The sequence below is a fragment of the Onychomys torridus genome, unplaced genomic scaffold (assembly GCF_903995425.1).
Source record: "Onychomys torridus unplaced genomic scaffold, mOncTor1.1, whole genome shotgun sequence".
Taxonomy (NCBI): Eukaryota; Metazoa; Chordata; class Mammalia; order Rodentia; family Cricetidae; genus Onychomys; species Onychomys torridus.
Window position 1 is genome coordinate 197642 of NW_023413756.1, and position 22343 is coordinate 219984.

Sequence of the window (22343 nt, forward strand, 5' to 3'; positions counted from 1 at the left end):
TCATGTTGATAGAACCCTCATTTAATTTAGCTTGCCACTACAAAGAGTGACCTGTCTCCAGCTACGGGTACAATCAAGTCAACCATGTTAGATTAAGTCAGTCACAGACCAAGTCAATCATATTATCTTATTTTCCTTTGATACAAGAAGCAATGAAGAGTCTGGTGGACTACTGACTGACATTGTGGAATCAGCCAACTGTAGAACTGCACCACTCTCTAGGGTGAGACTAAACTCTGGTCAATTTAGGAAACTTTTGGTTAGGTGATTTATAGCTGAAAAGAATTCCAAATGGCATACACATAATAAATGACACATATTTTATCAAGGAAATGTTTTTATATGCCCTGAAGCTTTACTGGCAAGCGAAAGAACAACCGGAGTCTCCACCTCAATAAGAAGCCTTTAAAATATATCTCCTTCAAAATTCAGGTCCTGCCTTAAGTAATAAACTTGAAGTGTATGGAAATATGTAAGTGATACAATGATATAGAAAGGAAAGTCTTCCACTATTTCTAAACCCCCCAAAAAAGATAGACAGAAAATAGTAAAGACAGAAAACTAGATGCCTAAGTGTCTATAGTACTTTCTTTCCTTTTTTTTTTTTTTTTGAGACATGGTCTCCTGCAGCCTAGGCAAGCCTCAAATTAACTGTTTATGAAAGAATGGCCCTGAACTCCTGATCTTTGTGCTTCTATCTGAAATTACAGGTGAGTATCACTATACCATCTTTATACAGTACCGGGGATGGAACTTCTGACCTTTCTATTGAGATTATAAGAATGCACCACCATTCGACTTTTTATGTGGTACTGAAGTCAAACCCAGGGCTTCACATATGCTAGGCAAGCACTCTACCAGCTGAGCTAGTACAACACCTCCAGCCTTTCTACAGTACTTCACAGTTATATGAAACTAATAAGTCACAAAAATGTATGACTCAAAACCACCCTCACTCAATCTGTATGTTGCACTCTGGGAAAAGCTCTTAGCTTAGTAATAAACAAATATCAAAATACTTTGGGATAGTTCAAAGAGATCTAATTTGGCCTATTATTAAAAAGTCAGTTCCTTTTTTGCATTCAGTACATAGCAGATACTGATGAGTGTTTTTGTGTTCTAAGTTCAATAACCACAATACCACCATAGTATCATTGTGAGAAAAGCATGTCAACCTTCAGGAAGGGGGCGGGGGAGGAGAGAAAAACCTCTGCTTGCCCATAGCATAGTAGTAAAATGCTTCCTAAGAGATCTCTGAATGTGGAAGACATCTACCGAACCAGTTTCATTCAGTGTTTTTTCTTCTTTTTGATGGGTAGCACTTATGGTGCATTATATGGCAGAGTGTCTCAGTGCTCTTTATTTTTCAAGAACGCATATGAATTAGACTAGTGGCTGCCTGTACTCCTAGCACTTGAGGGAGGCTGGGTCTAGGAAAATTGTCAGTTTGAAGCAGTCATGGGATATATACAGCAGAGTTCCAAGCCAGTTTAGGGTGATGAGATTATGTGTTAAAAAAAGAGGGAATGACGATGACAAATGCTCCATTGAAAGCTCTAAACTGGTCCTGTGAATATTCTGTGGTTACAGTATCATTTTGTAGAGAGAGATTTGTATGACTCCATTCTTTATTTTCCTTTAAGATAGGGTTTCTTTGTGTAGGCCTGACTGTCCTGGAACCCAGGATGGCCTCGAACTCAAGAGAGATCCTTTAGCCTCTGCCTCCTGAGGGCTGGAATTAAAGGCATGTGCCACCACTGCCCAGCTGACTCCACTCTTCTTTATAATAGAAAATGACTCCTTATTCATACCACCTAATAGTTTCTACAAACATCTTTATTAGAGAGAGTTTAAAAACTCGTTAAAATATTTGTCTCTAAGCCTTACCTGAATATCCAATAGTTTTTAAAAGCTGCTCTGAGAACAACAGGGAATGTTTTCTATATTTCTATAGTTTTTTGAAATGTATTTGTCCCCAAACAATACAAGTACAATTCAAGTCATATATTGAATGGGTTCTTAAGGATTACTTCATAAACACAAATTGAACAAGAATAACACTTGACTATTATTTTTTAATTGTACTAGTCTTGGTTATTGAAAAAAGAGTACTATACCTTGTAGTAAGAAATCCTTAAAAAGGATTGGGAAATTTGTGTCTTTTATTAATATATGGCTGGTACTAAGTCATTTCTATGACTGTTTCCTTCCCCCTTGCCAATCTTTTCCTATATACCAATAACTTGGTTACACATCCCTGCATTTTTTAGTACATTGGCAAAATTATGAAACTACAACTTGGGGCAGTTCTTGCAGAAATTAACATTCTATAATTTTTTCTAGGAGTTTAATGCAATACACCAGTAAAATAAATAAAAATGACTATTAGGTCTAGAGAGATGACTCAGTAGCTAAGAGAGCTTCTGCTCTTGCAAAGGCCCCAGGTTTGATTTCTAACACCGACATGATGGTTCACAATCATCCACAACTCCAGTCAACACACACACACACACACACACACACACACACACACACACACATGCAGGCAAAACATTCATACACATGAAATTCAACTAAGTCTTAAAAATAAAAAGATTTCTTTTAAAAACATTAATAATTCCCATGAAATAACTTCCATTAGAAAGAAGTAAAAGATATTTGGGAAGTAGAGGTAGGCAGATCTCTGTGAGTTCGAGCTAGCCTGGTCTACAGAGCTAGTTCCAAGACAGCCAGGGCTACACAAAGAAACCCTGACTCAAACAAAACAAAACACAACACAACGGAAAGGGAGGGAGGGAAGGAGGGAAGAAGAAGTAAAAGAAGACTTAACCCTGGTGTTAATCTAAATATCTTATTTCATAAATCCAATTCCAAAGGTATATGATGTTTTAAAAGTGTTGTTTGTCCTTCAGAATACAATCATTTGAACTATTTAACATAAAAAGTAAACACAATTACCAGTAGCAGTATGAAAAAGTACATTAAGATTATAAACAGCATAATCAAGTATAATATTTGGCATACCTGCTGCATGGATAGGTGTTCTCTTCAAAACATAATCTTTTACGAGGATTGAAGCTCCCTGATTAATGAGTACATCCACACATTCCACATGGCCCTTAAATGCCGCAAGATCTAAGGGTGTTCTACCACTACTATTTCTTACATCAAGATCTAACAAAGATTGTACCAACACTTCCAGGGCTTGGTGATGACCATGATAGGCCTAGAAATAAAAATATATAAAATAAAAAAAATATTTAGACTGACTCTCCAAGTAGGTTTTTCTCCCTTTCATGGTTCTGGGGATAGAAACTAAGGACTTGTGCATGCCAGGTAAGTAAGAAAATAAGCAAGTTTTACCACTGAGTTACATGCCCAATATCCCACTGCTTTGGAAAATGTAAAGTAAGCAAATTCATGTTTACATTGCTATATCTGAGATAATACAAACTTTTATATTGAGAAGCCAGAAAGTTTAAATCATAGATTTTTTTTTATTGTAATAAATCACCAATACTCTCCCATATTAAGAAATACATATTCTGTAAATAATAAAACCTCAAATGACAGATGGTAACAATGCCTGAATCATGGCAGATATCAAAAACTGGATGTGACATAGAGTCACTGGAAGCCCTGGCTGTGAGGCTAATAATAACAAGGAAGCTTTCCAGACAGCTCATATTAAAAATCCAGATGTCAATGGCACATACATTTACACTGGACTGGATACTGTACAGAGAATAAAGCAATAAGCTTCAAAGAATGATAAAGCAGTATTTTTTGTGAAAAATACCCAAAAACTGTGCTGGTGAAATGGCTCAGTATGTAACAGCACTTGTTCTGCGAGCCTGGTGACGTAAGTTCAATTTCCAGAACTCATGTAAAGGTAGGACAGAATCAAAATCATTTAGGAGATGGACTGAGGGTTCAGGATGTCCACTTTAAAAGAAGGAAAGGAAAAGTCAGAAAGTACAAGCAAAGAGAAAGCAAGGCTTTGCTGCTGTCTGTATTGAAAGTTTATCTACGAGCTTAACTATCTCAAAGATAAAGTAAGTGTAGAAAATAGAATTCATTTTAGGATCACATCCAATTTTATTTGGTAATATTAAGTGGATGAACTTATGCTACTCCAAGAATGAGCTTTGAAGAATCTCATTTAGACACACAGAAGATAGTATTTAAAAAAAATAAATAAGCCGGGCATTGGTGGCGCACGCCTTTAATCCCAGCACTCAGGAGGCAGAGGCAGGCGGATCTCTGTGAGTTCGAGGCCAGCCTGGGCTACCAAGTGAGTTCCAGGAAAGGTGCAAAGCTACACAGAGAAACCCTGTCTCGAAACAAACAAACAAACAAACAAACAGGAAAGAAAATAAAGACCAGGAATCATGATGCTTTGTTATAGGGCTCTTCTCATCACTTCCTCTATGGGACTAAAGGAAAAAGCTTGTATGTCTAGCACCAACATTAGAAAAAAATAACACTTTCCTTAAGCCTTACTCCAGTGCCCGCTATATCAGGTTGTCTGAAAACGTGAGTTTAAATTAATTATAAAAGGGGAAAAAAAACTATTTAAACTAATTTCTGAAATCCTTTTAGGATTAGAAATAAAATGTTAAAATTGCAATATAATCACACTTCACTGAATTTAGTCATTAAATTGTAAAACTATGTCCATTTCAGTTTAGAAAAAAAAATACAGCAGCACTTACGTAGCCAAAGGATGAAACAACAGTAAGTGTCCATTGATAAGCTGATTGAATATAAACTGCAGTGTGCATATATAAGCTCAAAAGTGAAAGAACTGCATAGGGAAGAATTTTGGGAAAGTATGTTAAATGAAATAAGACACTCAAAAAAATTCAGAAGGGAAATGCTGTATGATTCCACTTAAATGTGGCATATAGAAATTAGTCAACAACTCTGAAAAATAAATATTTGGTTAAAATTTATGTAAAAATAAACAAGCACAACTGTCTCGTTAGTATGAAAATGTGCTCTATTGCTGTGTGTACATATGTGGGTGGTATCATGTGTGTATAGCAGTAGTTGTGCATGCACATGGATGCACATGTCTGTGAAAGCCTAAGGTGGATGTAGAATATCTTTTCTCAATTGCTCTTCTCATTCTTTTGCTTGTTTTGTTGAGACAAGGTTTTGCTATGCAGGCTTGCCTGAACCAGGACTTGCTATGTAGACCAGGCTGGTCAGGCTGGTCTTGACCTCATAGAGATCCGCCTGCCTCTGCCTCCTGAGTGCTGGCTGAGTGCCACCCTAGCTGGCTTTCCCTTTCATTGTTTTGAGACAAGACCTCCAACTGAACACGGAGCTCACTGATTCGGCTAGGCTGACAGTGAACTTCAGGGATCCTCTAGTTGCTGCCCAGCACCCCAAACACCAAGGCTTGCTTTTCACATGGGTTCAGGGGATCTGAACACTGGTCCTCATGCTTGCATGACCAGCATTTTACTGACTGAGTTATCTCCTCAGCCCCTACTCTTTAATAAAGTATGGGGTCCTACGTATACCAAAAAAAAAAAAAAAAAAAAAAAAAAAAAGAAATTGTCAAATTTACAGTAATAGCTAGAGGGAGGGGAAAGTACAGCTATTGTTTTAACAAATTTACAGTTTCAATTTTTAAGACATAAAAGTTCTAGAGATCTAACACTATTGAACAATACTCTAAGAAATGCATAAGAGAGTATATTTCGTGTGTACATGGTTATATTTGCAGCACATGGGAGACTAAGTTAAGGACTGTGAGTTAAGGCTAGCCTAGCCTACAAAACAAGGAAGTAAGAAAGGGGTAGAAGAGGGAGGGAAGAACTTGTCAAACTGGGGACAGAAAAGTTACACCAATAAGTTAGTAAGATAGGCCTATGACAGACTGCAGGACTTTCGGACACCACTGTTGCTAATTTGTTGACTCTCACCAGATGGCGATTTGCACCTAGCAAATACTCAAGAAATGAGTGGATGAGTGACAGGGACAATGCCAGAAAAGCCTAGTCATCTGTTCCAAGTTCCTTTCTTGTCACCAATAGTGAAACAGCTACTTTTTCCATCCTGACCTCACATTTTCAGACCTAGTACTAAGAATTCAAGTCTGGTAGAGGAGACAAGAAAGCAGAAAGCTTCAGAATACACTGTGCTAGCTAGGTTTTGTGTCAACTTGACCCAAGCTAGAGTTATCTGAGAGGACTGAGCCTCAGCTGAGAAAGTACCAGTAAGGTCTGGCCATAGGCAAGCCTGAAGGGCATTTTCTTAATCAGTGATTGATGTTTGAGGGCCAAGCCCACTGTGGATAGGTCTAGCCCTCCCTAGGCTGGTGGTCCTGGGTTCTAAGAAAGCAGGCTGAACAAGCTAAAGGTGAAAGCCAGTAAGCAGCATTCCTCCTTGCCTTCACATCTGCTCCCACCTCCAGACTGCTCCTGTTTGAGTTCCTGCCCTGATTGCCTTCAATAATGAACTGTGGAAGTACAAACAAAATAACCCTTTCCTCTCTGTGGTGTTTTAAATGAGAATGGCCCCAGCAGACTCAGATATTTTAAAGCTGTTCCCCAGTTGGTGGACTACTAAGGGAAGATTAGGAGGTGTGGTCTAGCTGGAGGAGGTAAAGCCCACACCTGGCCCAGTCTTGCCCTCTCTCTGGCTGCAGGTCAGTACACAAGCTCTTAGCTACTGCTTCAGTGCCATGACTGCCTGCCTGCCTGTCACCATGCTCCCTGCCACGATGGCTCAAGGACTAATAACCCTTTGAATCTGTAAGCAAATTCTCAATTAAATGCTTTCTTCTACAAACTGCCTTGGTTATGGGGTCCCATTACAGCAATCGTAACAGTAACTAAGACATTCCCCCATTAGCTTTTGGTCATTGTTTTATCACAGCAATAGAAACCTTAACTAAGCCAGGCACCTTCTTAGTTATTTAGATAACTAGAAAGTAGTACTATGGTGGGAGAGAAGTGCAAGGGGCAGAAAGATTGATTCAGTATGTCAGTGTTTGACCATATGTAAGGAGAATATTAAGATAAAAAGTTACAGAATACATGAAAAGAAATGGATTACTGAACTTTTAGTGATCCTGTTGTATGAAGTACTATTCTTAATACCACATAAATAGCTAGTGATAAATCTTGGTCTCTTGATGATCAAAGTCCTCTACCCAAATTTGTTTAAAAAAATAAATTATTTCAGTACAGAAGAGCTAAGATGGGTTTTACTTAATATTTCCTAATCTTGTCAGAGGAATCTGGAAGTGGATGGGAAATTATGGAGCATGTCCCCAATCCTACAGCAATGAGCAAGGGAAACAGCACTGACTCTACAGTCAGCCAACACCCATGTCCACAAGCAAGCCAACAACCGCTGAGTTACAGAAAGTGTGTGCTTTATAGAATCTGCTTAACAAATTGCAGTCCCTTTACTAGGGAGCACATTTTAAATTCATGTCAGATTCTCTCACTTAAAAGCAGAGCTTGAGGAAGCCAAGGACCACCAGTTAAAGGAAAGTGAGAAGCAGATAACCAGGAATGCACTGAAGAAGTTTCTGGATTAAACAAGTTCTTCAAGTTTTAATTCCATGGTAATTACTATACCAATCAAATGTCTAGGGTAGTAGTTTGAGTCAACACAAGTAGATACTAGAGAACTGTAGTGAAGCAGCCATCAAGTTGGCTATGAAGGCAGTACTTACAGCCAAATGTAAAGGGCTTATTGTTGCTCTATTATCTGAATCACTCAACATGTCTGTTCCTGAAGTTTCCATTAACTGAAAAAAGGAGAGGCGTTTAAAAATGTTAGAAATGATACTTTTAAATATATCATTAGTCGTTATCTCTCCTATCCCCCACTCCATTTTAGAGTATGTCAATAACTCAGCAAGCTCACAGAATAGGATAATCACGAAAGTATAGTAAGAATCGCTGACTCTGAACTTAATCAATCAGATGTTTGGGGAAACATTCTTCCATCAGGTAAATACCTCCTCTTCCTGAACACACATTCTTGTCACTGTCTTTGGTCTCAGGGGTACTATGTGAAAACATGTCTAATTTTAATTCTAACGAGAATAAAGAAAAAACTATTTTGAATGTTAGAGGGGAATCAATACTTACAACATCCAAGGGAGTTTCACTTGCAATCTGAAATTAAAAAAAAAAAAATGACATTTTATGAAGTTACTTGCTGTGCAAGAATGCTCTTGTACACTGTAAAGATTTGTCATTTCTATTAGTTTAATAAAATGCTGTTGGCCCATAGCCAGGCAGGAAGTGTAGATGGGGTGACCAGACTAGGAGAAGCTGGGAAGAGGAAAGGCAGAGACGGAGTTGCCAGCTAGACACAGAGAAAGCAGGATGAGAATGTTGGACTGAGAAAAGGTACTAAGCCATGTGGCTAAACATAGACAAGAATTATAGCTGGGCAGTGGTGGTGCATGCCTTTAATCCTACTACTTGGGAGACAGAGGCACGTGAGTCTTTGTGAGTTTGAGTCCAGCTTAGTCTACAGAGTGAGTTCCAGGACAGGCTCCAAAACCACACAGAGAAACCCTGTCTTGAAAAACCAAAAAAAAAAAAAAAAAAAAAATGGTTTAAGCATAAAAGCTAGTTAGTAACAAGCCTGAGCCGTTTATAATTAATATAAGTCTCTGTGTGTTTATTTGGGACTGAATGGCTACAGGACCATTTGACATCTTTATTGATATAGGGCTTTGTTAGTTCCTGTTTTAAACCCATGTTTTCTTTGTCTCCAGAAAAGAAGTCTTTTACACAGGTAATTAGACACTATAGTAGACAACAAATCTATATACGAAGCCTAAAATTTTATTCTAAAGATACATAGTAACCTATGAAATTATGGGTTATTTTTATAGTAGTACACAAAATGCTATATTAAATATGTTGACCTTCTTATATACCTTTCTTGAGTTTTCTTTCCTACTGAAGGGAAGGAATGCTTAATATACATGTCTATAAATGAAGCTTTAACCTGAACAGGTTGTCACACAGGAATATATTTTAACTCATTCCTTCTCTTCAGTTTGGCAAAGTAGAGTTCTGAATGGTGTGTATATTCCAGGACAAGATCACTGTTGAAATCCAAGCTTCCTTTGTAGAAGCAGATTACCCTTTATTAAGAAGAACTGGGAAATAAGAGGACCCTGCAGAGTCCTCTAAACACATGAGGAAAACATAACTCTCTCAGAGGCTTTTATTTTATTTTTTCCAAGTAAGACATGGTTACAGCCTTAAAAAAAAAATATATATATATATATATATGGAAAACATTTATTTAAAAGGGTAGAATAAATACAATAGACCTAGATGTTGAATAATATGAGGATTTGAAGGCTGGTAGTGTATAGCTCAGTCGGTAGTGTGCTCATATGAACTACATCCCCAGCACCACCTAAATTAGGTATGATGGTGCATGTTCAGGATTCAGGACGTGGAGGCTCAAAAGTTCAAGGTCATCCTCAGTTACACAGCTACTTTGAGGCCAGCCTCGATATGTCTGAGTGTCTCAAGAAACAACGATTTTAGGAGCCTTCTTCAGAGAGTGATCTGTTTTTTGAGGCAGTATCTCATTATGTTGTACTGGACTCAAGCCAGTGTCCTTCCTCAGCCTCCCAAATAGGACTGCAGGGATGCACTACTGTACCTGACTCTGCCCCTCAAGAGATTAAATGCCCCATCATTTAGACAACATTTCACCATAGCCCAGAACTTACAGTATTCCTGCCTTAGCTTCTTAAGGACTAGGGTTATAGGTATGTCCTACCACACTAGGCTCAGTGATTTGATTTTTTTTTCCTTTTTCAAAAGGAAAATAGAGAATGAGAGTTATGTTACTGAAGCAACTATGGATTTAAGAGGTAAATGGAGTATGAAAATGTTAAAGAATAAAACTAAACGTTTCCTGGACCATTTAGTCTCATTTTAGTTATGTTACTAAACTAAAAACTCACACTAGTCCTGTCATGAGAACTCAGAAGTCTTACCAGTTGAAGACACAGACGGTGGCCATATGCAGCTGAGTAATGAACTGCATTGTATCCTTGTTTGTCCCGGATCCCGGGATTTGCATCATTTCTTAGTAAGTATTCCAGGCACCTACATACAATAACAGCAAAATGACAATTCCAAATTTTACATGTAAATACTTTATTATAAAAATATCATACACACAAATCACATGCCAAAATTAACCAGATCTAAAGAAATACGATAAAACTCAATAAATTTTTCTATACTGTAGAATATGCCTTTACACTGTGTGAATAAATGAATATATGTCACTGTGATTGGTTTAATAAAGAAGTTGACTGGCTTATAGCTAGGCAGGAGAACCAGACTAAGAAAATGCTGGGAAGAAGGAGAGGAGTCTGAGAAGTCTCAAGCAGATGCGATGAGATGCAAAGCAACAGTGGTAGAGCGCTTGCCTAGCAAGTTCAAGGCCCTGGGTTGGGTCCTCAGCTCTGGAAGAAAAAAAAAAAAAAAAAAAAAAAAGAGATGCAAAGCGAACAGGATGGGAAGTATGTACATGAGGTAAAAGAGCCTCAGGGCAGCACATTGATTAATAGAAATGGGTTAATTTAAGTTATAAGAGCTAGCTAAAAACAAGCTTGAGTTATCAGCCTAGCATTTATAATTAATAGTCTCTGTGTGGTTATTTGGGGAGTGGATGGTGGAACAGAAAAGTCTGCCTATACTATACAGTAAGAATAACCATTTGGAATGAAAGCTGGAACTTCACATTAGATTTTATATTTTTAGTATTGAATATATTTTTATATACTTATTCACCTACATTTTGTTTATTTATTTAATTGGGATTAGGTCTCTCTGTGTAGATCTGGCTGTCCTAGAACTCTTTATGTAGACCAGGCTAATCCGATCTTCCTTCCTCTGCCTCTTACCATGCCTGGCTGGCCTTTTCACCTACATTTTAAATAAATGATTATATCCTGGTAATTGTTCTCTTCTTGTCATTAAAATTTTTATATGCATGATTACATAATATAAGTATTATATCCAAGATATAATTGCTTGTGTTTTTTGTTAATTTTGTCAGGCTTTTAACATGAAAGGGCTTTTTTTACATAACTATTTGGGAAGTCTAAATGACCACTGGCTTCATACAATGATGTGCAAATGTCAGATACATTTGCACATCAGATAGTAAGTCTATTTATGGTCTTTATTACTTGTTAAAACTTGGCCCCAAAAGGTCTTTGAGTACTGACTTACTGCCAACCCCACTTCCTCCTGTGAGATCATATCAAGGCAAGCGTGCGTGTATAGGAGGTATTATTTACTCATTCAGATAATATGGGTCAATATACACTCATAAGATAGCCAGATTCAGGTTACAGTTATTGATAACTTAGCTTTCTAGTTTTAAAAAATATTTTAAATTATGTGTGTCTATGTGTAGGTATGCACATTCTGATGCTAACCTTTATTTCTATTTTTTTTTCAATTTATGTATATGTACACAAGTTGTGCGCAGAAGTGCACACCCATGTATATGCAGAGACCAGAGGAGGACTCTTTACTACTCTCTGCCTTATTCCTTTGAGACAGGATTTCTCACTGAATCTGGAGTTTGCTATTTTTCAGCTAGGCTGTAGCCAGCAAGCTCCAGTGATCCACCTATCTCTGCCCTTAACCACCAGTGCTGGTTACAGGTGTGTGTAGCCATGTCTAACTTTTTACATGGGTGCTAGGAATCCTAACTTGTACCTAACTAGCAAGCATTCTTACCTACAAATCCATTTCCCCAGTTTCTAACCCTATTCCATTACTGCTAAAGGGCTTAAAACCATTTAGGCCTCTCAGGAATTACTTTCAGAACTTTTATACATTATAATACTCTCAGTGGTAGCAAACAGCATCCTTTCAGGCAGGAATTGCCTGATAATTTGAATTCAATTGTCTAGTCCCCAAGTAGAAAATTATCTTGACTTACATAAGTGCACTGTAGCATGTATGTCCATATCTACATACGTATCAAAATATACATTCACAATAAAATTTAAACTTTTGTGTGTGTATGCACATGTATTTGGACATGGTTGTGTGTGTCATAGGAGGTATGTGGAAGTTAGAAGACAACCTTGGGTGTCAGACTTCACTTCTACCATAGAGACAGGTCTCCTATGGTTTGTGGCTATGTACCTCATGGCTAGGGAACTTCTAGGGATTCTTTTGTATCTGATTCCCATCACAATGTACAAGTGTTAGAATTTCAGATGTCTACTACTAATCTGGGTTTACATAGATTCTGAGGTCAAGTGCTAATCTGAATTACATGGCATTATTTTTTTATTTTTTTTGTGGGGGACAGGGTTTCTCTGTGTAGCTTTGCACCTTTCCTGGAACTCACTCTGAAGCCCAGGCTGGCCTCGAACTCACAGAGATCCACCTGCCTCTGCCTCCCGAGTGCTGGGATTACAGGCGTGCACCACCACCGCCCGGCAATTACATGCATTTTAAAAAAGGATTAAAAAAGTGAAAAGCAAAAGACAGACTTTTATGTTAAATGTAACTTCCCACAACTAATTATTTTTAAAGCATCTTTCCCTAGGAGTCGTTATTCTTAACATTTTTACTCTCTGCTGACTTACACATGGAGAAAACTAGAAACATGAAGATCTAATTTGCTGTTTTCACCGAGTTTATTTTAGTCTAAGAAGACAAAATATTATACTGAGGCACTACAAATGGATCTGGTAATGGGATTTCTTATGCCAGTTTATATCACTTATGCTTTTTTTCTCACCCATCACTTTTGACCAACATTTACTTAGTCTGCTATCTAATATTTATTTAAGCATTCTGGACCTACTATAAGTCAATCTCAGCACTCAGGAAGCAGAGGCATGCCTCAATGAGTCTGAGGCCAGACTGGTCTACAGAGTGAGCTCCAGGACAGCTAAGGCTACACAGAGGAACCCTGCAATTAAAAACCAAAAACCAAAATCCAAACAATAAACAAACACTGTTCTGTAGGAAGAATAAGAAAAGATCATCTTCTATCAGATTTTTCAAGTAAGGGCCAGATGCTTGGGAGATAGCAACAGCTAGGATTAAATAATAATTATGAAATGTCTTTATTTTACAAACTGTGGATTCAGGGAATGATAATCAAAATATAAAAAGGAAATACACATTTGCAGTAAAACAGTCCCCACATGAAGATGCCAATTTATAGAAATAATGATTCTCTTCTCCTGCCTACATGGTACTTACTTGCCATCTGTGTCTGACGTAGCTGCATAGTGCAGGGGTGTACAGCCTCTTTCATCAAGGTCATTCACGCTTGCTCCTGATCCCACAAGAGCAAACAGGCACTGGTAATTGCAGTTGGCGGCAGCATAGTGCAGTGGAGATCTTTTGTAACCAAATTAATACAGGGAACACAAAAGCCAGGAATATACATTTGTAAACATAAGCATAGTGGACCCTTATTCCACACATTTAGTTGCAATACAGTCTCAAGTCAATCACAACCTCTATATTCTTCTTAGAAACCTAAAAAGTTTCATTTTAATAAAGTTAGCCTTATATACACTAACAAAAATGCCCCATAGTCCATGTCTTGTGTAATAAAAGCAAAAGAAAAACACAAGATGCACACTGGAGCGGTTATTAAAACTCCACACAGGCCTCAGCAGTAATACCAGCATTCTCACACATAAGCTAGGTGCAGTTGTACAGACTAACTTCCTGTTCAGAGGAGCTAATGTACCGTTTCAATCTCTAAAGACTTAGTAATCATAGCTACTTTCTCTCTGAATACTAAAATCACACAGAATGCTATTAAACATAGGAGTCACTATTTTAGAATGATAAAATTAAGATGATTCTATGATTTCATTAAACAAAAAACAAAAATTATAGTAAGTTCAGTTCAGAGTTCCTTACAGTGTATTTTTTCCCCTGTAATACCTCTATCAGGAAAATGATACCAAAACATTATTTTGCCTTATTGGATATTATAGTGTTTTCTGTTTATTAGTTTGAGACAGGATCTTACTAGGTAGCACTGGCTAGTCTAGAACTCACACAGATCTACCTCCCCAATTCTAGAATTAAAAGCATGTGCCGGGCTGGAGAGATGGCTCAGAGGTTAAGAGCACTGACTGCTCTTCCAGAGGTCCTGAGTTCAATTCCCAGCACCCACATGGTGGCTCACAACCATCTGTAATGAGATCTGGTGCCCTCTTCTGTATACATAATAAAGAAATTTAAAAAAAAAAAAAAAAGCATGTGCCATGATGCTCAGCGATTATAGAATATGCTCTATTAGAATATGCTTCAAAAATCCTCTTTACTGTTTGTTGCATGGAATGTGCAAATTACTACAAATAAAAATTTAGCTTTTTTAAAATTTCATTTTGTGGGCCATTTGTTCCCTCTGTTAGTACATTTATGAGCTCAATCTATTTTTCAAAGTATTATGGAGTCAATCATAGTTTTCTTCTATTCATTTCTTACTTCCTACCACACACAATCCTTTCTTTTCCTTCTGCATTGGTACTATCATATGCATCAATACACATCCACACATTTCCTTCTGATTTACACTCTTCCCATCACACAGTCTTACATAGTTTTTACCTGCTGACATATATCGCTTATACTGTCACCTACATCTTTCAAATAAATCCAAACTAATTTAATTCTTTCTTGAAAGGTTTTAATGTACTTTATGAGTCTAATCCTGCAATAAGTAGAATCAGATGTAGATAGAGTTTTCCTGGTCCTTGCCTGGCTCACAGTCAGAACAAATCTCTCACCCACCAGTCCCACAGCCACTCAGACCCAACCAAGTAAACACACTGAGACTTCTATTGCTTACAAACTGTATGGCTGCGGCAGGCTTCTTGTTATCTAGATTTTTTATCTGAAATTAACCCATTTCTATTAATCTATATTTTGCCATGTGGCTTTTGGCTTACTGGTACCTTACATCTCCCTTGTCATGGCAGCGGCTGGCAGTGTCTCTGCCTTAGCCTTCCACTTTCCAGAATTCTCTTCTCTGCTTGTCCCGCCTATACTTCCTGCCTGGCTACTGGCCAATCAGTGTTTTATTTATTAACTAATTAGAGCAACATATTTGACATTTAGAACATCCCACAGCAAACAGATAATAGAAACTCCAACTGCTATTACTACAAATGCTAGTAGCAATAAGGCTAGACAATGAGATTTTGTCCTTTTATTAAAGCTGCTTTCCTGCAGACTGTATTCAGTAGGTAATATGGATGTGTATAATAGAGGAGGTAGGGGAAATCACATATATATCTGTAACCTATTTTTTCCTTTTAGTAGTGGGAAGCAGGTATGGAAAGTATGAACTTTCACAAAAGAATGACTTAGAAAAATTCTAGGTACTATGAATTTTTTGAAGGCACTATGGGACAAGAGAGTTTTACATTTCTATGCCATAATTATAGGAAAAGGACAATTAATATCAAAAAGGATAGGAATGGAGCTAGAGGGATGGCTCAGCAGTTAAGAGCACTGGCTGTCTTTTCCAGAGGACCTGGGTTCAATGCTCAGCCTTCACATGATGAGTTCACAATGATCTGTAACTCTAGTTCCAGGGGATCTGATGGTCCTCTTTTGGCCTCCATGAGCATACAAGCAGGCAAAATACCTACACATACAAAATGAATTCTTTAAAAAATTAGGGGGGCGGACAGAGGAAGCTAGGAAGTAGGGGGAACCCAATTAAAAGACTGGGGTTAAGAACAAACACTTAAAACCCATTGACTCCGGCTGGTTGGTGTACAGTTGTGTGCTCTTTTTCTTTTCTTTTTAGCAATGTTAGGGATCAAACCTAATCCTGTGCATTTGGGAAGATAAGCCACAACCCTAGCTCTACTTCAGACTCAACTCATCCTGATTACAACTCAAAAGATGCTGTGTAACACAAAGTTAAATTTCAGAAGTCAGTTAAAGGTCCAGCAAGCCATTAAGTAGGCAAATTTAACCTAGCTTTAAAGAGGAGCTGAATCACAGATTACCTCCCAAATTTATCCTTTTTGTTGAAGTCTGCACCAGTATTCAGCAGAAGGTTTAGGCACTCCAAATTTCTAGTCAGGAAAAAAGAAAGTTTAAAAGTATAATTATCAGTGATTTTATGATAAAAACGGTAGGCTTAAATAAACATAAATGAATTTTTTTTAAATGAGGATTACTTTAAATTTTATGAAGAATAAAAAATTAAAATTCATTATATTTAGCACTTTAAAAAGTTATGTGCATACATACTGTCACATAGGAAATAAATAAATGAATTATTTTACTGTAAAAAAAGGAAGATCACTTTGTAAAAGATTCTAAGAGATTTACAGGAAACCAACACTTATATTTAAGGAGTGTTAAAATACTCAATTAAAATGAACTAAAAACAAACAAAAAAACATTCCTGTACCCTTAAAACACATAATAATAAGTCAATTTACCGCAATGTCTCCTATTCAGACTGAACATTGATTAAAATTGTAGGACATGCTTACACGCTTACTATGACTTAATTTTTATAAACCTGAACAACTTTGTACATTATAATGAAAACTGTGCCTCTTGACTTCTGTAGGCAAGTTTCACACAGATTCGGTTTGAACTAAAACTCTGGTGACCTTAGAAGAACAAGGGAGTGAGTCACATGTGCTCTCAATTCATCTCTATAACTTAGACTTGCCTGGAGGCAGTCTTGGTTCAGCAGACTTATTTGAAATAACAAGGAATTAAGGAATTTTCATTAGAGATAAAAGTGCTTACAAAAATGTCCTTTTTGATAAATCATGAATTAAATGGCTTAACACAAATCTAAGTTTTCAAAAGCATTAAGGTAAGAAAAAGCTTTCAGAGACCAGGAATTCTGGTCATTCAGTAGAACTGACTAGTTTTCCCTAGAGAGCTTCTTAAAACTTAATCCTAACAAGAAGGGTGTTGTGGGGTTGGGAATTTAGCTCAGTGGTAGCACGCTTGCCTAGCAAGCGAAAGGCCCTGGGTTCGATCCTCAGCTCAAAAAAAAAGGGTGTTATATGCCTATAGTTCCAGCATTTCAGAGGCTGAGGTAGGGCACTGAGTGTTAAGCCAGCCTTGGCTACATAGCAAGACTCTGTCTCAAAAAATCAGGACACACACACACACACACACACAAATAATATAAATGAAATTTAGTCTACAATGTTCTAATCACAACATTTCTTCTTCTGAGCCAAGACATAACTATTTCATCAACATTTTTTTCTCTGAAGATACAATTTTTAAAAGTACCATTTATAGCAGAGTACATAGTATTATTTAGAACATTCACAATAATTCACAATATTTTCAGTATTTTGAATACTCTCATCATTTCATAAACATTTTTCTTTGTTTAGGAATTATTTTCCCTTGTAAAAATTAACACTTCCATTTGTAGGGTTTTTTTTGTAGGTTCTTTCCTACTTAATACTTATGACTTAGTTGAAAAAAGAACAAGGGGGGTGGGAGGGTTAGGGGAGGCGGGTGCTGGGAAGCAATTTTTGCTGCCCTGAACTTTATTTTGTTAAATTCCAGGTATGTTTCAGTTTCTATTTTGTGAGGACTCAGAACTAACACAGGGACAAAGATAGACTCCATGACTGATGTTTGCCTGTCCGTCTTTCTCTCTGGAATGAACCCAGGTGCTCTTGAGATACTAAGTGCATGACACTGACTTCCATAAAAGAAATAAGGATACTATTAACATACCCTCCAGCTGCAGCTGCATGTAGACAGGTCCTGCCAAGATCATCTGGGGTATCTATGTCAAATCCTGTAAGAATGAGTATATATCTTCTCTCATATAATATTATCGATGCATTACTTTGCATTAAGATAGTATTATCAAAAAATATCATATCACATTGTTCTTTTCAATCCCAAGCAAACCTACATATTCATAACAAATACAAAATGAATAAAGAAAGAACACTAGTAATGCACAATATTACAAAAAATTCCACTCAAAGTTTGGCAATTTTACAGGTGCTATATTGTTGTTTGAAAGGCTATGCCAGGAGTGTCACACCTTCAGTCTCATATTCCCAGCTCCACAGAAGACTAAGACAGGAAGATCACTAAGACAAAACCAGGAATCTTGGCTAGCCTTGGCACATGGTATAAAACCTGTTAAAATCAAGCAAGCAAACAAAACCACTCCAGTTCCTAAAAGACTGTAAGGTTCGACAGGGATAATAGTCAACAAGAAAAAGAACAACAGACACAAACAGAACCCTTAAGATCATGAAGTGTAAAAGGCAAGCCATAAAAGATTTTGTTAGGTAAATCTATAGAAATTACCCACGTGATCACTAATACATCACATTATGCTAACGGCATTTCTTTGATGGGAACTAAAGATGTTCCCCAATGGATGTAATTTATGGTTATATACCCACATGAACATATAATAAATACTGAACTGTATACAACGAGTAAATGAACTTCTAAGTGTATAGTACACAGATATCTCAATAAAGCATTTTTAGCCAGGCATGATGGTACACACCTGTCATCTGAGCACTTGGGAAGCAGAAACAAGAGAATTGCAAGTTCAAGGTCAGCCTGTGCTTTACAGACTCTCCACTCATCACCTCCCTCCCTTCCAAAAAAAAAACCAAAACAAACAAACAAACAAAACAAAAAAAAAAAAAAAAAAAGACATATACTTTGTTCCATGTGGCTGTTCTTAATACTTGGGAGAGATTTTCATATTCCCTTTCATGCAAAGTGGGAATGGGCAGTTTCACATGAATACTTGTTGATACAAACTTAATAAAACAATAATGGTTATTCACATAAAAATGTATTGCACACACCCGCCAACAAAACCCCCCTAACCTCAGAAGAGTATCTGTCTCACTCTATATTTTCAATGAAACCTCATTAATTAATTTCAGTAAACATGAATGTTAATATTTAACTTACTTATATACTGCAAAATAGAAAGTAATTTAAAAACAATTTAACCCTATAATCAGTAATTCATTGATGGCACTTATTAACACTCATAGTTAGCAGTAATACTGACAAAAATCCACGTCAACTATAATTATAGCATTTTCTACTATGTATTGGTAATGAATGAATAATTTCATAAGCCTATAAGATATTCATATTATGACTTTTAACTATAAAAATGAAGACTCAAACCAATGACACATGCCAATTAAGGTATTTTGCTTCTAGGACAAGTTAAATAGGACAAGTTAAGAAGACTACTATCACTAGATAGAAGCCTCTCTACAGACAGTCCACACCCCATGTCACCAACTAACAAAGGGAATCACTTATAAGGCTAAAACATTTTGAACAGGGCCGTGGTGGTGCATGCCTTTAATCCCAGCACTCGGGAGGCAGAGGCAGGTGGATCTCTGTGAGTTTGAGGCCAGCCTGGGCTACAGAGCGAGTTCCAGAAAAAGTGCAAAGCTGCACAGAGAATTCTCAGAGGTGGTAACTGTGACCACAGAGAAGGAGAGGGACGATGCAGGAAGGCTGAGAGAGAACATGTGAGCAAGCATGTACAAACAAACTGATTTGTGAAGGTTCCACTGACCTGAAGAAAGAAGTTTCCTGCAGCAGTCAGAAAAACCACTTAAGGCTGCCAAATGGAGTGGGAACATTCCATGTATACCACGCCTTAAATTAACAGGACAGAAACTTCATTAAACACATAAAAATACAATAATATGAATATATTATAAAAAACATTACTTACATAAAAATTAGTTGAATAGAAATCTCGTAATACTTCAGACAAAAATCTGGCCAGTCATTGAAAAGTGGCATAACTAAGTACCCAACTATATTCTCCCAAAGCTTGTCTTTCTAACCTCAGTACTATCACCATTCTAGACTCACTGTCTACTTTATTTTTTTGTTTTTTTCAAGACAGGGTTTCTCTGGATAGCTCTGGTTGTCCTCGAATTCACAGAAACCCACCAGCTTCTGCCTCCCAAGGGCTGGGGATTAAAGGTGTACACCACCACCACCACCCAGCAAGACTCACTGTGTATTTATGAGCTCTATATTCTAAATATCAGATGCTAAACACCACCTTTGGGTTAACGTTTCTAGGTATTTGTCCAGAGAGCAAAACTTCGTCCTCATCTCACCTCCCCATTTAAAACCATTTCTGCAAGGTGCTGTGCTCAAGAATGTTCATCTCAGTCATTTTGTAATAGTGAAAACTTGAAATCAACTTAATTATAAATTGAGAATATTTTATGTATCCTTATATACTAAAATTAAATCCCATACAATAAACTAGAGCTATCTATAGAAATCTACATTTTTAAACTGCAAAGACCATGTGTACAATAACATATCATCTATGAATACATAAGACTTTTATACTTTGTTCATTAATACATATAAAGTGACATATAAGAATTAGAAACATCAAATTGATTATGGTTTTGACTTTTGCAGAACATATACAAAATAATTCATATTTTAAAAATGTATAGGGCAACTTTAATATGTATGGGGTTAGGGACCCCTTTGTATCAGCAACTAGAGACTCCTTGAGCTCTGCACAGCACAGTCTGAAACCACTGTCTACAGATGATCCAAGAAAAGCACTTGGTGTGTACAATATTTGTAACTTGTAGACTAAAAACAAAGGGATCATAAAAGTTAAATTTCTTATCAAAACTGTGTACTATTTATGCTGGAGAAAAAGGGAACAGAAATATAAAAATATGCCATACTGGATAATCAAACAAAATTATACATAAAACATAATGAAATCTACCAGTGTCGAAATAAAAGATAAGAAAAAAGCAAACAAACAAGACAATTACTACAATGTTGAAGATGAAACCCATGCTCCCACTGGAAATCTCTAGAAAAGCCCAGTCCCCCTGCTTCTGTGACTTCCCAGACAGTGATCACCACCTCTGTAAGTACTGCTTACTTTGCAGTGTCAGCACCACTTGTAATAAGAGTGTTGATTAGCAGCTCATGGCCATACCGGGCTGCTATATGCAAAGGGGTGTTTCCATTCTTATCTTCACAGTCAATTACAGCTCCTACAATAAAGGACACAGTGTCAGATACTACATTACATACAGATTGGACAATACTGGAAAATGCAATGTAATATGCTGTTTAAGCATAGATTAATAGATATAGAAATTCTAACTACTTTCATTCACAGTATATTTACTTGGGGTTACCAATTGCATATTTAAAAGTTTTGTGAATTGAGCATAGGATTTTAAACTAACAGAAGGGTTCTAGGGTACAATGAGTCTAAAGACCACTGTGCTAAAGACACTGCTTTAGAGCAGCACTTTACAGCAGTCCTGTGCTTCATGAAGTCGACTGCTCATACACAGTATTTTATAAATCTTTGGATCATGAATCTATTATTATTATTATTATTATTATTATTATTATTATTATTATTTTCCCTTGCAGAACTCTAGCAACAAAAGCTAACAAAGGGTTCTTTGGGGAGATGGCTCAGTGGGTAAAATGCCTCTTATTAAACATGAGAACAGAACTCATATAAAGTTGGGTATGGTAGTGCCCATCTATAAGTCAAATGCCCAAATAATGAGTTAGGAGGTGGGAATGAAAGAATCCCTGGAAGCCTGTGGGCAGACCAGTCTGCAGCTAACATCATAAAACTCTATCTTAAACAAGGCAGAAGGTAAACATCTGATGTTGTCTTCTGATCCCCACATGAACACTATAGCATTTGTATGCCTTTTCTAAAAAGACTGACTGACTGATTGATTGATTGATTATGTGTACAGTGCTGTGTCTGCATGGCCAGAAAAGGGCATCAGATCTCATTACAGATGGTTGTGAGGCACCATGTGGTTGCTGGGAATGGAACTCATAACCTCTGGAAGAACAACCAGTGCTCTTAACCTCTCTCCAGCCATCTCTCCAGCCCTGTATGCCTTTCTTTGCTCTCTTTCTCATACACAATTCACCATATACACATAAAAGAATTTTTTTTTAAATGTCAACAAGGGGCTGGAGAGATAGCTCATTGGTTAAGAGCATAGGATATTCTTCTAGAAGACCTGGGTTCACTTCCCAGAACTTATATCAAAGTTTACAACTGTCTGTAACATGAGTCCCAGGGAATCTGACACCTTCTTCTGGTCATCATGGGCACCACATGCGTGTGGTGCACAGACATACATTCAGGCAAAAGTTCATGTACATGAAATAAAAATAAATAAAATCTTAAAAAGAACAACAAAGCCTTTAAAAAAATTATATATTAGGGACTATTAACAGTCCTTTAAAACATGGTCTAAAAAATACAGA

At 37.1% G+C, this 22343-nt stretch overlaps 1 protein-coding gene across 3 annotated transcripts in view; it reads right to left on the reverse strand.

Annotated features, from left to right (window-relative positions):
• The window catches only part of Ankrd28 (ankyrin repeat domain 28), a 153333-nt gene that overhangs the window by 14135 nt on the left and 116855 nt on the right, over window positions 1-22343 (reverse strand). For all 3 annotated transcript variants that reach the window (XM_036176708.1, XM_036176710.1, XM_036176707.1), the window contains 9 exons: window positions 20971-21085; window positions 19609-19691; window positions 17763-17826; window positions 16043-16111; window positions 13260-13400; window positions 10007-10118; window positions 8121-8147; window positions 7700-7774; window positions 3025-3226 (listed from right to left, as the gene is read on the reverse strand). In XM_036176708.1, the coding sequence (XP_036032601.1) occupies window positions 3025-3226; window positions 7700-7774; window positions 8121-8147; window positions 10007-10118; window positions 13260-13400; window positions 16043-16111; window positions 17763-17826; window positions 19609-19691; window positions 20971-21085 (888 nt within the window). The remainder of the gene's footprint in view (window positions 1-3024; window positions 3227-7699; window positions 7775-8120; window positions 8148-10006; window positions 10119-13259; window positions 13401-16042; window positions 16112-17762; window positions 17827-19608; window positions 19692-20970; window positions 21086-22343) is intronic.